The sequence below is a fragment of the Cucurbita pepo genome, chromosome 16 (assembly GCF_057944985.1).
Source record: "Cucurbita pepo subsp. pepo isolate OVF chromosome 16, ASM5794498v1, whole genome shotgun sequence".
In the NCBI taxonomy this organism is placed as follows: Eukaryota; Viridiplantae; Streptophyta; class Magnoliopsida; order Cucurbitales; family Cucurbitaceae; genus Cucurbita; species Cucurbita pepo.
In genome coordinates, this window is record NC_141813.1 from 11,382,458 (window position 1) to 11,397,854 (window position 15,397).

At 37.6% G+C, this 15,397-nt stretch overlaps 3 protein-coding genes across 5 annotated transcripts; all 3 read right to left on the bottom strand.

Moving 5' to 3' along the window:
* Window positions 1–200: 200 nt before the first annotated feature.
* On the bottom strand, window positions 201–9,789 carry LOC111777227 (Helicase protein with RING/U-box domain-containing protein). 3 transcript variants are annotated; one of them, XM_023656725.2, is made up of 17 exons: window positions 9,599–9,789; window positions 6,904–7,088; window positions 6,294–6,362; window positions 4,882–5,966; window positions 4,075–4,197; window positions 3,917–3,990; window positions 3,723–3,783; window positions 3,493–3,639; window positions 3,328–3,413; window positions 2,531–2,600; window positions 2,126–2,254; window positions 1,494–1,727; window positions 1,272–1,376; window positions 1,038–1,190; window positions 770–858; window positions 601–681; window positions 201–523 (listed from the first exon to the last, which is right to left on the bottom strand). In XM_023656725.2, the coding sequence occupies exons 2-17, from the start codon at window positions 6,947–6,949 to the stop codon at window positions 454–456; spliced, it is 2,622 nt and encodes an 873-aa protein (XP_023512493.2). In that variant the 5' UTR covers window positions 6,950–7,088; window positions 9,599–9,789; the 3' UTR covers window positions 201–453. The 3 variants fall into 3 exon arrangements, 2 of the variants coding, with proteins under 2 accessions (XP_023512493.2, XP_023512492.2); XM_023656724.2 differs by lacking the exon at window positions 9,599–9,789 and adding an exon at window positions 7,201–7,449; XR_015412127.1 differs by lacking the exons at window positions 201–523; window positions 601–681; window positions 770–858; window positions 9,599–9,789 and adding an exon at window positions 7,201–7,452 and having other exon boundaries at window positions 1,155–1,190; window positions 2,115–2,254.
* A 1,158-nt stretch (window positions 9,790–10,947) lies between these two features.
* On the bottom strand, window positions 10,948–12,810 carry LOC111777229 (putative membrane metalloprotease ARASP2, chloroplastic). The gene has a single exon (XM_087118758.1). The coding sequence runs from the start codon at window positions 12,590–12,592 to the stop codon at window positions 11,243–11,245; it is 1,350 nt and encodes a 449-aa protein (XP_086974884.1). The 5' UTR covers window positions 12,593–12,810; the 3' UTR covers window positions 10,948–11,242.
* Window positions 12,811–13,147: 337 nt separating this feature from the next.
* LOC111777235 (putative O-methyltransferase 3) lies at window positions 13,148–14,516 on the bottom strand. Its single transcript, XM_087118759.1, has 2 exons — window positions 13,642–14,516; window positions 13,148–13,571 (listed from the first exon to the last, which is right to left on the bottom strand). The coding sequence occupies exons 1-2, from the start codon at window positions 14,422–14,424 to the stop codon at window positions 13,269–13,271; spliced, it is 1,086 nt and encodes a 361-aa protein (XP_086974885.1). The 5' UTR covers window positions 14,425–14,516; the 3' UTR covers window positions 13,148–13,268.
* Window positions 14,517–15,397: the final 881 nt, after the last annotated feature.

Here is a 15,397-nt window from a genome sequence, read left to right on the forward strand (position 1 = left end):
CAATGAATTTTTATGCAAATTCTGTATATTTTCAATTGGCAGTAAGTTATGTAACATGAAAACAAAATAAACAAAAATCAAGCCTATACATTAATTAATACTTTTAGCACCTGTTAAATGAATCTACGGGCATTGCAGAACCTATGATCTTTTCCTTCCTTTCTTTTATGTGTGAACAAGAGAGAGAGAGAGAGAGAGACTTACGGGTAAAGTCGAAGCATATCATTGAACTAATGTTTCAACGTTTTGACTTTCCTCCAAAAGGTAAAATGTATATGCCCCTCAAGCAAAATATGATCAGAAGCATTTACACAATCAAAATTTGGACTTAGATGTACAAAAGGGGTGTGAGTGTGTGCATGTACATGTACATAACCTTGGCTCTGTTCTCTTTTGTGCGCGCGCAGGTATTAGTTTTTTTTTTTTTTTTTTTTTTTTCTTTCGTGAACTTGGTCAAATAAACAGAAATCTCATGTCGTCCAAGGTCAATTTTCCCAAGGCATCGTTAGACCGACCTACAGTTCTGCAAAGAGAGACACAGTGAATCTTTTTTTTTTTTTTTTTTTTTTTTTTGTAAGATTAAAGGGCAGAGCAACGTACCCTTCAAATACCAGTTCTTTCCTCTCTTGCAGCTTCAAAATCCTCTCCTCAATAGAGTTTTCAATAACGAATCTCGTAATTCTGTTAATGTCAAATGCATGTTAGTGCTGTCTTCAGGCAATGGCAGAAAATTACCAAATATTTTTTTTATTTTATCAAAACACTGCACCTGATAGGCTTATATTGTCCAATTCGGTGGATTCTGTCTTGTGCTTGTCGTTCCACAGCAGGATTCCACCAAGGGTCCATGATGAACACCTGAAGTGAAGATCAAAGAAGGAAAATAGGGCGTATTCGTCACCGAAAACGAACACAATTAATTTTATGAGCAAAAACATATTTGTATAAACAGTGTGATAACAGCATATATGCAACATAATTAAGGTCATGACATGTGAATAATTAAATTGCATAGTCAATCGAAAGTGACTCCTTACATGCGATGCCACAGTGAGATTGAGAGCAATCCCTCCAGCTTTTAAGCTCATTAGAAAAATCTTGCAATCTGGATCGTCAATGAATCTCTTAATAGCATCATCTCTTTGTGGCAAGGACATGCTTCCAATTAGTTGAACGCAGGTAATACCAGACTGCAAAGGGTTCATTGCATGATATAAAACGACTAATTTTCTTTGGCTATAAGAAGACTCTACATGCTTACTACAACTCACCTTTGTTAAGGAATAGTTTATTAGATCCAAAAATGACGTGAATTGGCTAAAAACGATTCCTTTGGCAGATCCATCTCGTTCTAACATGAACCTGATTTCTTCTCTCTGGAATAAAAAAAAAAAAAAAAAAAAAGTCAAAGCGTGACCAAATAAATAAAACATGCTCTTTTCTTCATTTGCATCGAGGGATTAAAACATACAGGGAGTTTCAATAAAACGTACCAAAGCTTCTATTTTTGTGCTCGTCTGAAAATTCTCCAGTTGTATTCTGTTAAGTATACTTGTACATTTAAACCCCTTAATTGTATTTTTAATGGTTCGATCTCTACCAGCCAGATTTGTGCTAAAGTCAATGGTGAGCATCTTTGAGCAAGAAGGACATGAGACAAGCTTCGAAAAATCATTGGCAAAACCAATAATGCAGGCCTTACAAAATGTGTGCTCGCAAGAGGTAACCTGTTAAAATAGAAGAGATTATTAAAAAGGCAGTAATTCGACTCGTTCAGTTCCATTTCAACTAAATAGGTAATGTAGTGAAAAAAGAATGGTGGTGATTTTAAGGGGCAACAACACAAGGTAGTGATCAAATACAGGATGTTCATTTTCAGCAAAGTTCTCATGGATTTTCACTGGCTATGAAAAGAAACCCGTCAACAACAGTCATACTCATGAGTGATCATAAATAGATTCGCAACTATAGTACTTCAATAGATTAATTGACATTAGCTAGCACTAATATTCACAAAAGATGAACAATTGAATGCAAAAAAATTCGATGAAAATTTAAATTATCAAACTGTGAAAACAAGGATAAAAGGGAAGGAAGGGAGAGTGGGGATTCACCAGAAACTCACCACAGGTTCTTCAGCTGGCTCATGACAAATTCCACATGCTTGTTCGTTATTATTATCAGTACCATCAATGCTTCCACAACTTATGACATTAGTTTTAGAATATACAACGAGATATGGATGATTAACTGCCTGTAAAATCATGAGAAAAATGAATTAAATAAAATTCATTAGCAGATAAACTTTCGCATGTTCTGTGGAACAACGCTATTGGATAAAGAAGTTCTTGAAGGTCTTATCCAAAAAAAACATATTTCTCAAAGAAATGCCCTTTAAATATTTTCATTGAAGCATCAGACACAAAAAAGTGGGGGGGGGGGGGGGGGGGGGGGGAAGCAATTTCCGAACTCTGAAGACTTAAAAACTATCGACATAGATTTCTAAGCCTGACCAGAAGCCACAACAGACCTGTCTCAAGCGAATCAAAAGGTCAAATATGTGTGCATAATTACTCGTTGCTGTTCCTGCTGCCACAAAACTACAAAGAAAAAATTGCATCAAACAACTAATATGCGTGTTTGTTAAAACCAATTCTAAACTGATATATTCATACTCGCTTCTTTCTCAATTCAAGTGCTGCTTCAGAGAATAGCTTTCTGAATAATCAACATTTTTATTGATAACATTGAATATGCATTCATAGTAGAAAACAAACATTAAAAAAAAAAAAAAAAAGGAAGAATAAGAAGTTGGTAGCAGTACTATAACACTACAATACTCACTCAAGTTACTTCACATCAACTGATTTTTTTTTCACAGTACAATAAAATTTTTCTTCCAAAAAATAAACAGCCATTCCATATGCACCCACAAAAAGTATGTTCCACGATAGCTATCTAACGAAAAATAAAATCAAATTCAACCAAGACAAAAGAGTACAACTCAAAAGAGACAAATTACTAAATATTGAAACGGAAAAAGATGCATAAAAATTTAACCTGGTACAAAATAAACTGATAGTAAAGACTTGGAGAATAGTCTCAGCTTCAAAAGTAACCATTTTCTATATTATTATCTATTATTATCTTTAAATTAAGTTCCAAATCTAGAAGACCTAAGACACTAATAAAACATTTTCCAAATTAGTCTCCACATTTGTAATTACTTGCATCATATGCACTAAAGGGACTTTGATCTTAATATGGATTAAAGATACTTCAACAAACAGGCTCAAAAAGAATCAGTAGATATAGATGGTCACTCACGTATTAAATTTTGCTCGACTATCATTATACAATGATTCATAAAAATCTTCTTCTTGAATGTCAAGGGTATCTCGCCTAATTGAAACCTATGGGAAGATTGAGCAGAACTAAAATTAGTTTGCTCATCAATACGAACAAGTAACAAACATATGTATGTCCACTTACAATACTAGGAGGAAGAGCAAGATCAGCAGCTCTACCCTTTTTGGTGCGTCGTAGTACGATGCTACTTAAAATTTTATGCTTCAGCAATATCATACCTCTTTTAAACTCAGGACCTCTCCCAACATTTTGAATCCGTAGCGTAATATACTTCCAAACCAAACCATAATAATAAAGAACATAGTTTAACAATGTTACAGAGATATTGAAATGCCACACATTACAGAACTTACCTTGTTCCACCAGCAAAAATGCCGCATGCGTTTATGAGGGCAGTCAGGACAGCTAACAGAACTGAAATTTCCCATAAGGGTCAAACGTTACATCATATAAGAAAATTAATGAGTCCAAAAAACAAGGAAGCTGATAAAAAGTTCAAATGAAAATTTACCAAGATTGCAGAACAATATCAAATCTAAACTAGTACCTGTGGTCGAGTGTTCTACAATCACAGTCCTTACAGAAGTAGAAAGAATAAGGCACAATTTGCAGGAAGCGAACCTGAGCGTACCAAAAAACACATGTTACATTGAGAATGATCATTTTCCTCAAGGTAGACAATGTTATAAACAAAGAAAAACTTACAAGAGAGTAAAGCTCCCCTACACGATTCTGGATAGGTGTGCCACTTAAAGCCCATCTAAATGAAGAAGAAATCGCAAGAACAGCTTTTGCAGTATTAGACTGTCTATCTTTTATGAAATGCGCCTATGTTTGCATAAAATTTTGTTATATTTCAACAGCAACCAGCACCAATCAAACTAAACTACTGATGGAAATAATAATTTATGCAATAATGTTTTTTGGAAAAAAGAAACAAACAAAAATGGTAATCGGCATCATAATTTTTATTTTACACTTGGGGTTGAATGAGAAACTTTGGTAGGTTTCCTTTTCCCTTGTTCTTACCCATTTTGGAGTTGGTTTCCACAGGGACTAACGAAGATCGGAAATATGGAAAACAACATATAGCAAACATATGAGAATAATAACTGGATGGGATTTTTATGTAGTCGTAGGAAAATGCAAAACACTGAAAGAGAGAAGAAAAGGGCAAAATGATCACGTTAAGATATAAGGAAATTGTGGGAGTTTGTTCTAGCTATTATGACTTTAGCTTGAATGTAGAAGGGGTGTGAAAGGGATAGTAATAGACGATAGCGGCTAGCTAGGCGTTCTATTTTCTTCTTTGAAGCAAGGAAATTGGAGATGTGGAATATCTGCAAAAGAATCCGTTGTATCCCTGCTTCACCATCAATTTGCAGTGACAAAACAAATCTGTCTAGCATCACCCCCCCCCCCCCCCCCCCCCCCCCCACAAAAAAAAAAAAAAAAAAAAAAAAAAAAATACAAACAACAAACAAAAAGAAACCAGATGTTTTAGAATCTCACCTCATCCAAAATGACACGGTCCCATATTACAGAATGCAATATTGATTTCCCACAAGGGTTTTCATCATTCTCATGCTGCCCCATTGTCTGTCCAAAAGTGCTTTTCTGGCTGCCACTATTATGAAAATTGTTGTTCTTATCTTTAGCAGATACTTCCCCTTTCGATATTTGTGGCTGAATAGGCCTTTTTCTTATTTGCTTAGCCTGCTTCTCTGTTTTGACAGCATCAGGACCACAAATGTACTTCAAGTGAATCTTCAAATTCTTCTTATAAAATAGTTTACTACAGTAAGGGCACCTATCCTTGGGAGGCATCAAATGTTTCCTGTATTCAGCCTCAACGACAGAGTATGTTGTAATAACAAAATCAAATTCAAATAAAGTCTCAAGACTCTGTGCTCGTTTTGGACCATGAAACACGTGCACCTTGTTACTTCCCTTTAATGTGAAACGATCAATCTCACTTACCCACTGGCTTACAGCAATCACGGGACATACCACAAGTGTTGCTTTGATCAAAGGGAAGTCCTTGGAAGAACTTGGGTATGGGGAAGGTCTCCTTAGTCCAGCTCCAGATAGTTCACGTTTAGCAAGTACCAGGGCAATTGCTTGGATGGTTTTTCCCATTCCCATTTCATCTGCAAGTATCCCACCTCTAACTGGAGAATCTTCCTGCTTCAGTGCCCAAGCTAGCCACTCTTTCTGATACCGTAGTAGGGGCATCGTAAGTGCAGAGGGTGTTTCAACAGCTTCAGTCAATACTTCATTTTGACTAGCCATATCAAAATCTTTTTCAATGTTTTCATCGATCCATCTCTCATGTTCTTCCGCCCAGACATCCCACAAAAGGATAGGTTTTTGCTTTTTCTTTCTTGAGTACTTGGTCTTTGGCTTCCCTATATCAACCACACCCTGGACGGGGATAACTTCTGGTGTCTGATTGTGTGGGTTTTCATCATTACCTACTTTTCTCCACACTTCCTGCTCGATGCTAGGCCCCTCCTCTTTAATACCTTTTCTCTTTTTCTTTGCTCTAGACTTCTTTGTTGAAGGCTCGCAAAAGTCCTCAGAACTCGAGGAAGGATCTGCCCAGTTAAAAGTGTCAACTCGTGGTTTAACGTCCAAAGCCATTTCCCAGTTATTTTCTTTGTTCATGACGAAATAACATGTCAGGTAAACAAGTAAAACCTAAGGCATTGTAGGCAATGGTAACGTGAACAAAAGTATATTATTGAAGAGATTGTTAGAGGGAAGAGTTCGCTTAACTGAACAAACATGCACATACACCATTGAAACGAGAGAGAAAAATTGTAAAGAAATATTTGACACCAGACTGAACCAGCTTGAGACATATTTTCTTACCAGGATTGCCGTAATTAATTAAACATCTACAGCGCAGAAAAACACAATACCTTCACTTTCACTGTCAGAATAAAGAGACGACACGTCTATATCATCAGAAGCATCACCATCTGCGTTTCCTGCTCCAATAACATAACAATTTAACTACACAGCTATTTCACAATTCATCGATCTTCCCCCCAAAAACAGTGGGAAGAAGAGGAAACAAAGAACGCAGAACACAGAATGTGCAGAGTTCGTGTATTTCTAGCCCGAAAAACGCATGACATCTCAATAGAACCTCCTCCGCCACAACAATATCAAAAAAACCAAAACATTTTTTTGAAAACCACGCTGAACGCAATCTTAAATCCTACCGTGCCGCAATGGAGTTAAAATCATCGCCATACTTCCTTATTTGGCGACGATCGCTTATTTCCAGTTCAAGAAGTTCACAACGTCTGGACAGAACTTCCACCGGCACAGAACTATCAAATAACTCAAGCACTTCATTTAAAAAATACGCCAAACGTAATCTTAAATCCTATGAGGCCACAATGGACTAATTACAGCAATACCTCGTCGTTTTCTAGCCAATTGAACATTAGGTTTTCGATAAACACAATTCTTTATAAATACACAGCATGCGAGAAATAAAGAGGCGCAAAATCGAAACCGTACCTTGGATCAAAATATTGGAGGTCGGTTTACGAGGACGAAGCTTCATCGGAACCACGAAACGCTGCGATTCTCTTCTCTTCTATTCTCCGCTTCGGAGGATGACGCACGCTTGATGAGCCGGAAGAAGACGAAGAAGAAGAAGTAGGCGTAGAAGCGACAGCGCAGCTTTGCAGTGAAAAAACGACCTGCAGCGAAAGCAAAGTACGGAGAACAAAATAAAAATGGGGAATGAGTGATATGCGTTGAAGTTGAATTGACTGTGATATGATCGGCGGGAAAGGGGGTGGTTATAATTACTGTGATTGCGGGCGCGAAAACCCATGATATGAGTTGCGGGGACCACCCAAACGCTGCGTTTCACGTTCATTCCCAGAAGACGCCTAAAACTCCCCCAACAAGCTATTATGGTAAATGTTTGTATGCTTATTTACTTCGGCGGCTCGGCCACTTCCACGTGACTTACGTCACGTGAAATATTTGATGTTGGAATAATTTATTTTTATTAAAAAAAAAAAGTGAAATAATTAATTACCAACTTTTTCTCATAAATCTGTGATGTCTCACATTTGTTGTAGAGGAGAACAAACCACCGTCTATAAAGGAGCGAAAACTTTCCCTTGTCTGATTTTAAAGCCTTGAGGGGAAGCCTGGAAGTGAAAGCACACGGAGGACAATATCTGCTAGCGATGGATCTGAGTCGTTACAAATGGTATCAGAGCTAGACACTTGACGATATGTCAGCCTTCTCGCTGTTTCCCAAAGGGGATAGACACGAGGTGGTGTGCCAGTAAGGACGCTAGCCCCAAAGGAGGTGGATTTGGGGGCGGTCCCACATCAATTGGAGGAAGGAAAGAACAATATCTGCTAGCGGTGGATCTGAGTCGTTACAAATGGTATCAGAGCTAGACACCGGACGATAAGCCAACCTTCTCGCTGTTTCACGAAGGGAATAGACACGAGGCGGTGTGCTAGTAAGGATGCTGGGCCCCAAAGGGGTGAATCTGGGGTCGGTCCCACATCAATTGGAGGAAGGAAAGAGTGGCAACGAGGACACTGGGCCCCAAAGGGGTGGATGTGATGTCTTACATTGGTTGGAAAGGAGAACCATCACCATTTATAAGGGTGTAACTTTTAAAGCCCACCATTAAAAGCCGACCATTTATTATTGTTTGGCTTAAATCACTAATTTTTATTTTACTAAAATGTTTAAGAATTAAATTTATAATTTAACCTGTAATAGTTTATAATTTAATTTGGACTAATGTTGTTTTTTTGTTTTTTTGTTTTTTTTTTTCCTTAAATTTTGAATTTTGAAGATAGTTGTTCTAACTTAAGTTAGTTAAAAGGAACAATAAATATTTACTTAAACGAACAAATCACTTTTATTTTGAAACTGGAAGCAACTTTCACAACAAAGAGACTAAACCAGAAGCTTTTATTGAAAACAATCCAATGAAAATAAGAACATCGTCAGCCAAAGGACATGATGACCACTACAAAGTGAAGCATTTGAAGTTTCAATAGGGGAACTCTTCCAAGAACAGCAAAATGTTCTCTCTGCTCTGCTATACGATCACACTGCTGCAGGAGGAGCGACCAGACCGGGCAAATTGCCCCTGCTGATCTTGCTCTCCCGGGTCATCGACGCCACGACAAGGCCACGATAGCATATAGCTTGAACTCAGGAGCAGCAGCATAAGTGAGAAAGCAGGCAAATGGCTACAAGAAATTATGCAAATCCCAAGTCCAAACTAGCCATTCTGTTTATCTTTGGTTTGAAAAAGAAAAGAAGTCTAGAAAAAGTTGTTTGTCTCGTGAAATATAAATATTGGCATCGTTCTTAGACCATCTTTTTTGCCAGAAGAAAGGAATGCCTCATGTTGAGCTACTCTACCTGCACCTATGGACAATAATTAGCCAATGTACTGTACAACCAACTATTTGGAGTTCATATATATATACATAACAATGATCTAAATGAAAGAAATCTTGTTCTGATTTCTAAACTTTGGTTCTTATTTGTCTCAATCCTTAAATTCGACACAAAATTGCTTGGCTCTATGCTCTTTAATTTGTACTTTGACAGAAATCTTCTACACGAATTGAAGAAAACCAAATGATACAGACATTTTAAGCAGCAACGAATCAATAATTGTTTCCGAACAGCCGAAAGGAAGAAAATAAAATTCCATTTGCAGCAGAACAAATTGTTGAACTGAGAAGGATAAAAATTAGCTAAACATCAGAGATCGGAGCAATAAATCTCAGTCCAAAATCCACACACCTTTGGACATCGTATCTTAGTCAATATTAGGGCATTTGGCTCCCGAGGATGGATTCAAGTAGAGTTTATATGCATTTTTATAGGAAAAGACTCGAAGAAAGGTAATTATTAGGTTCAAATGATGAAATCTCCAAACAGATCAATCCGAAACAAGATCTTAATTCCATACGATATGAACACTTTAATTTCCTGAGCCAAATCATCGTGATCTTCCTTTCCACTTTAAGAACAAAATAAATAATTGAAAGAGGAACAAAACAACGAGATTCAAACAGTAGATGCGAGGATTTCAGCATTCAAACAGGATATCTTAAAAAATCATATCAAATGTACTAGCATTTTCAGATACTTCGATCTTATTTAATAGAGCAAAAAAGGGAAGAAGAAATGCAAAGGGAAGATAGAGAATACCTCATTGTGGCGAGAAGAAGAAGAAGAAGAAAGGATCAGTGAATTTTTTCTCCTGAAACTTGTTTCGATGGATCTAAATAAAAGGGGAATGGGGTCTGAGGTTCAGTGAACCTGGTCGTGGTCTGTGACTGTACGGCCACAATAGCCGACGTCCGATGGGAATGTTCTTCGGTGGGTGTATTTTTTAAGCTATTCCCCATACATCTTAGGCCTATTTTAATTTTTTAAAAAAAGAATTGGAATCTTTTAATTGTCTTGAAAACAAATTTTAATATTTTGTCCAACAAATCAATTAATTTAAAACTATTCAACACGTGAAAAGTTTATTTTATATTTTTAAAATTTAGAAATTAATAGAAAAAAATTAAATTTTAATTAATTTCTTAAAATATAATATTAGGTACTAAACTTGTAATTTAATTAAATTATTTTTTTCATGTAAAGATATTGTTTTTGTAACGCACCTAATTACGTTATAATAGCAGAAATTTATAATAAATGCTCTTAAAATAAAGTCATGCAGTTTTATATTTAATTTTAAAATAAAAAGATATAAATAACATAATTTTTAAACCTGAAGTAAAATGCAATAAAACACTTGGGCCCACTACTACTGAATTTCAATGTGATCTACTGCTCTATCATGGTCTTTTCAGTATTTACCGTCATCCGTGCATGAAAATTTTAACACAGAGCCAAAGACCAGGTGATGTGCCAGCGAGGAGGATGAATTCCAAAGAGGGGAGTGGACACCAAGCATCGTATTAGCAAGGACATTGGGCCCCGAAGGGAGTGGATTGAGGGGCTTCACATCGATTGGAGAGGGGAACGAGTGCCAACGAGGACGCTCGACCCCAAAGGGAGGAAAGGTGAATTGTGAGATCCCACGTCGATGTTGAGGATTATTGGAAGTGATACTATCTCTATTGGTATGAGGCCTTTTGGGGAGCACAAAGCATAGCCATGATAACTTACACTCAAAGTGGACAATATCATACCATTGTGGAAAGTCGTGATTCCTAACCTGATATCAAAGCCATGCCCTAAACTTAGCCATATCAATAGAGATAATATCATACCATTGTGGAAAGTCGTGATTCCTAACCTAGTATCAAAGTCATGCCCTAAACTTAGACATGTCAATAGAGACAATATCATATCATTGTGAAAAGTCTGATTCCTAACCTGGTATCAAAGTCATACCCTAAACTTAGCCATGTCAATAGAATCCTCAAATATCAAATATCGAACAAAGAATTGTGAACCTCGAAGGTAGAGTCACTAGTCAAAAGTGACTCTGATTCTCTTTACCTACAGCAGAAGAACATGGATTGAAGCAACATGAACTATGCACAAAAACAAGCTGTTTTGTATATTTGAGATGTTGATTTGAAGGGAGTACACAAAGCTGATAAGAACATGTGTTCCATTTTGATATAAATGATCTCTCTATATCTCCATCTCAGTTGAACCCAACCACCATATGCAAGCATTATGAGTATCAACAGAGTTTGCCCTGATACACCAACCGAAACCCTTCGACGAGCATCGTCTAATCATAACAAGTCCTTCATAACTTCAAGGATTAACGTGTCTCGGACGATGAAGAACAACAGCCCAAGAAGTACAACGAGCATTGTCTAATCATAACAAGTCCTTTATAAATTCAAGGTTTAACGTGTCTCGGACGATAAGGAACAGCCCAAGAAGTACAACAACCATGATCCCAGACGACATGATTCGCTGCTCGAGTTCTAGAGGCAACTTCCTCCCTCCCCTTGCAGCCTCAATAAGGATCAAAGCCAACGAGCCGCCATCCAAAGCAGGCAAGGGCAGAAGGTTTATAACAGCAAGGTTAATATTAAGCACAGCTGCAAATTGATAGAGCCCATCAATGTTGGACCTTGCAACTTCAGCACCAACAGCAATAATGGCCACAGGACCAGAAACCTTACTGGCTGACTGAGAGAAATTCAGAACAGTTTGTTTCAAGCTATCAAGAACATTATATAACAGACCCAGAAATTCCTTCCTAGAATAGCTAAAAGCCTCCAAGAAATTCTTCGCTACAAGCTTTGAAATCTTTACATTAGGTGAAAGCTGAACCCCAATTCGCCCTGTTCCATCGAAACTCTCATCTGGGGTGACCCCAATTTCAAGATCCTGTTGCCCTCTTTCAACTTTGAGAAGAACAGTTCTATTGGGGCTTCTTTTAATTGCTTCAACAAGCTCAGAAACTGCTGTGGAACCCAATTTTGGCAGTTCATTTCCATTAACAGCAAGAATCACATCCCCTGGAAGCAGCCCATCTCGAGAAGCAGCCGAAAGGGTTCGAACCTCAGGCACAAGCACGCCGGGAAAGGGCTCTTGAACCGGCAAACCAACCGACGAGACTTGGATTAAGATGATTATGTATGCGAATATTATATTAGCAATAACACCAGCAGAAATCACTAATACTCTATCCAATATTGGTCTATTTTTAAGCAAATTTTCGTCATCCATTGGAATATCGCTATCAGGATCATTATCAGGAAAACCCACAAATCCACCAAGAGGAAAAGCCCTAATGGAGTATTCTACATTGTTTTTGTTGAATTTTGCAAGAATTGGACCAAAACCAATTGCAAATTTACTTACATGGATACCCTGTAAACAAGCGGCGAGGAAGTGGCCACTCTCGTGAACGACAATGATGGCCGTCAACACAGCCGCCGCCTCGAGTACCGACTGAGCACTTCCAATATCGATTCCAGCAAAAGCCCACAGCCTGAAATCGCCGCTCCTCCGACATGGGATTTTGCTCTTTTCCCAGAAGATTTGGTGTCTGTTCTTGAAACTGAGCTCCGATGACGTTACAGAATGACATAATGAAGAAGAAGATTGGGATTTAGAGAAGTGGGTTCTGTACTTAACTGAAAAATCTGAGAAGGGTGACTTCGAATTCGCAAATTTAATGAGAGAATAAGAAGAGGAAGAGAGATTTAATAGCATGATGTTTGAAAGGTCGGTGAGGGTTATCAGAATCGACGGAGATTTAGAGAGAAATAGAGGAAGGGGGAAGAATTGGAGAAGAAATAGGTTTCGGATAACACCTTTTTCAAATTTGTGGAGGGGAATTTAGAGAGATTCATGATATTTGAGAGACCTCACTCGCCTGCCCGTTCGAACGTGCGATCCCAAAATTCAAAAAAATTAAAAACTAACCAGGAAAAAATTAAAAAAAAAAAACTAAAATTTGAATCACTGCATCTTTACATGTCAGGACACGTAACAAGTCTACTCATAGCAAATATTGTTCTTTTCACAATTCAGTACAATGTCCTCGCTGATACCCGTTCTTTTCTCTAATCGATGTGGGACCCACCAAATCTACCCTCATTCGAAGCTCAGCGAGAAGGTTGTTCCTCGAAGGAGGGTAGACATGAGGCGGTATGCTAGTAAAGACGAAACAGTCACATTGATTGGGGAAGAGAACGAAACATCTTTTATAAAAGTGTGGAAACTATTCTCTAACATATGCGTTTTAAAGCCTTGAGGAGAAGCCCGAAACCGAAAGCCCAAAGAGGACAAGGGTTTTTTTATTCTTGAAATGAAATGCATACTACAAGTTGTATGAACCCATAACAACAAGAAGCATAATTAAGCAGTAAATAAAAACACTTTTGAGTTAAGGGTACACCTCAATAAGTGACCTTAAACCCAACTTAGAAACTATGGTGTAATCACTGAAACCTGCTTCCATAAACAGATTCTTCCATTCTTTCTCATTTCTCTCCTTGCCGTTTAGATTGACCATCATCAATACATCAAAGAACAGTTGAGTTTCAGTGGATTCCCTGTCTTCTACTTGGTTGTCCAACACCATGTCTAGGATGATCAATTTTCCACCTTCAGCTCTGCTTGGAATTGCATCTTTACACTTCTTCAATATCTTAATGCTTTGTTCATCATCCCAATTGTGTAACACCCACTGATTATCAAAATCCATTAATAATTCAAGTGTTAAAAACATATCTAATTTCTTAATCTAAGAACATTACCTTGAGCATAACAGCATTTGCGGGAGGGATTTTTGATTCAAGCATGTCTCCTGCAATAAAGCTCAAGTTTTTTACATTTGGTTGTATGTTGGAAACCACTTGTGGGAGATCAAATACAGAGCAAGTGATATGCGGGAAGGCCTCTGCAATAGCGTTGGCCATAACGCCTGTGCCACCACCAACGTCAACCAATGACTTCAACCCTTCAAACACACCGCTACACTTCTCAATCACTATTTTACCAATCATTTCAGAATCACAAGCCATTGTCTGTTGAAACAAATTGGCAAGACTTGGCTCCTGAGCAGCATACTCCCATACGGGCTTCCCGTTTGCCATTTCAAAGACACTGGGGTTGTGGTCAGCATCTGAGCTACAAAGCCAACCGCTTAAAGCTCCCAAAGAAGCTATTGTAGTTTTATCCAAACTAAGAAACAAGAAGGGTGTGATTTGGAAAGTGGTGCGAGTGTGTGTGTCGGTATGGCGGAGGAGAAGGCGAGAGGATGGCGTGAGGCTGTATTTCACGTCTTCTTCCTCGTTGGCATCAAAGAAGCCAGAATGGACGAGGAGGCGCATGAGGCGGCCAAGGTATTGAGCCTTTGAAGGTTGAATATGGAGCGCCGCCACTAGATCGGAGAGGCTCATGGGTTGGCCGTGGCTATGCATAACATCTGGTATGCCCAATTCAACAGCACATTTAAGAGACATAGAGTTGAAAAATTTCAAAACATGGTTCCAAACATGAGCTTGAGATTGAAGCAACCCATCCAGCTTCCCTTCCATCTAGATTTTGTTAATTATGTGATGTAAGGTTCAGATTTGAGGTCAGGCAAACTCGGGAACTCTATTTATTATATTAATTTTCTTACCATTTACAGTATTATATTAATTTTCTTACCATTTACAGAATCCATTATTGTCGGTAGAATTCATTATTATCTATTCGTACTCTCATATTTATATTCTCATCAATTCTGATCGATGGATCTAATATCTCTATTCTATAATTATAATTGATTAAAAAATCTTTCAACCCATAATGCTATTTTTTTTAGATTAAATTATACATGCTACACTCTTAAAGGTTGGTTAGATTACAAATATAATTAAAAGTTTTAGGTCCCTCGTTTAATTACCTTGAAATAGGTGGGCGGAGGAGGAGTAAAATTTTGAGGCGAGATATTGACGCGGCTCAATCAGAAAACACACAGCTAAATAATTAATAATTTTCCAAAATGCATCATTTTTCTTTTAACCATGTCTTTCAAATTGAGACGCGTCAATACCTTCATCTAATTTCAAAACTCGATCTCCCGCCATAAACCTCTTCACTTCTCCCTTCTACAAGAAGACTATTAAATTTTGCGGATGTGAGCTCATAATTAAATTTAATTCTTTTTCTTCCCTTTTATAAGCAAGAGTTGGAAACACTTCCTTCCAAAACTGTTTTGGTAGTTTTGTGCGTTTGCCAAGAATTGACTTATTATGTATTCTTCTAATTAATATATATATTTTATTTGATGAATTACATTTTCAAAATTTTATTAATATTCTCTAAATAAAATATCAATTATCATTTTATTTCTAATCGGAGATGGTTTGGATTTTGAGTTCGGGTGATTGAACACAGTATATCTTTATCAAATCAGCTTTTATTCACATTTTAATTAGACTGTCCAAATCTATAACGATTCGGGTGATGGTGGGTTGGGAGATGGGATGGACCCTCTAGATTTCACAATAATTGTGGGTGTCT

What these genes read in the sequence shown, in the direction of transcription:
- LOC111777227 (XM_023656725.2), bottom strand. Translation starts at nt 6,949, where the DNA reads ATGAAGCTTCGTCCTCGTAAACCGACCTCCAATATTTTGATCCAAG. An exon ending in ATTTTTGCTGGTGGAACAAG is followed by an intron (nt 3,640 to 3,722) that starts GTAAGTTCTGTA and finishes TTGGTTTGGAAG; the next exon opens with TATATTACGCTACGGATTCA. An exon ending in AGTCGAGCAAAATTTAATAC is followed by an intron (nt 2,601 to 3,327) that starts GTGAGTGACCAT and finishes TTTTCTTTGTAG; the next exon opens with TTTTGTGGCAGCAGGAACAG.
- LOC111777229 (XM_087118758.1), bottom strand. Translation starts at nt 12,592, where the DNA reads ATGCTATTAAATCTCTCTTCCTCTTCTTATTCTCTCATTAAATTTGCG.
- LOC111777235 (XM_087118759.1), bottom strand. Translation starts at nt 14,424, where the DNA reads ATGGAAGGGAAGCTGGATGGGTTGCTTCAATCTCAAGCTCATGTTTGG. An exon ending in CAAATGCTGTTATGCTCAAG is followed by an intron (nt 13,572 to 13,641) that starts GTAATGTTCTTA and finishes TTTGATAATCAG; the next exon opens with TGGGTGTTACACAATTGGGA.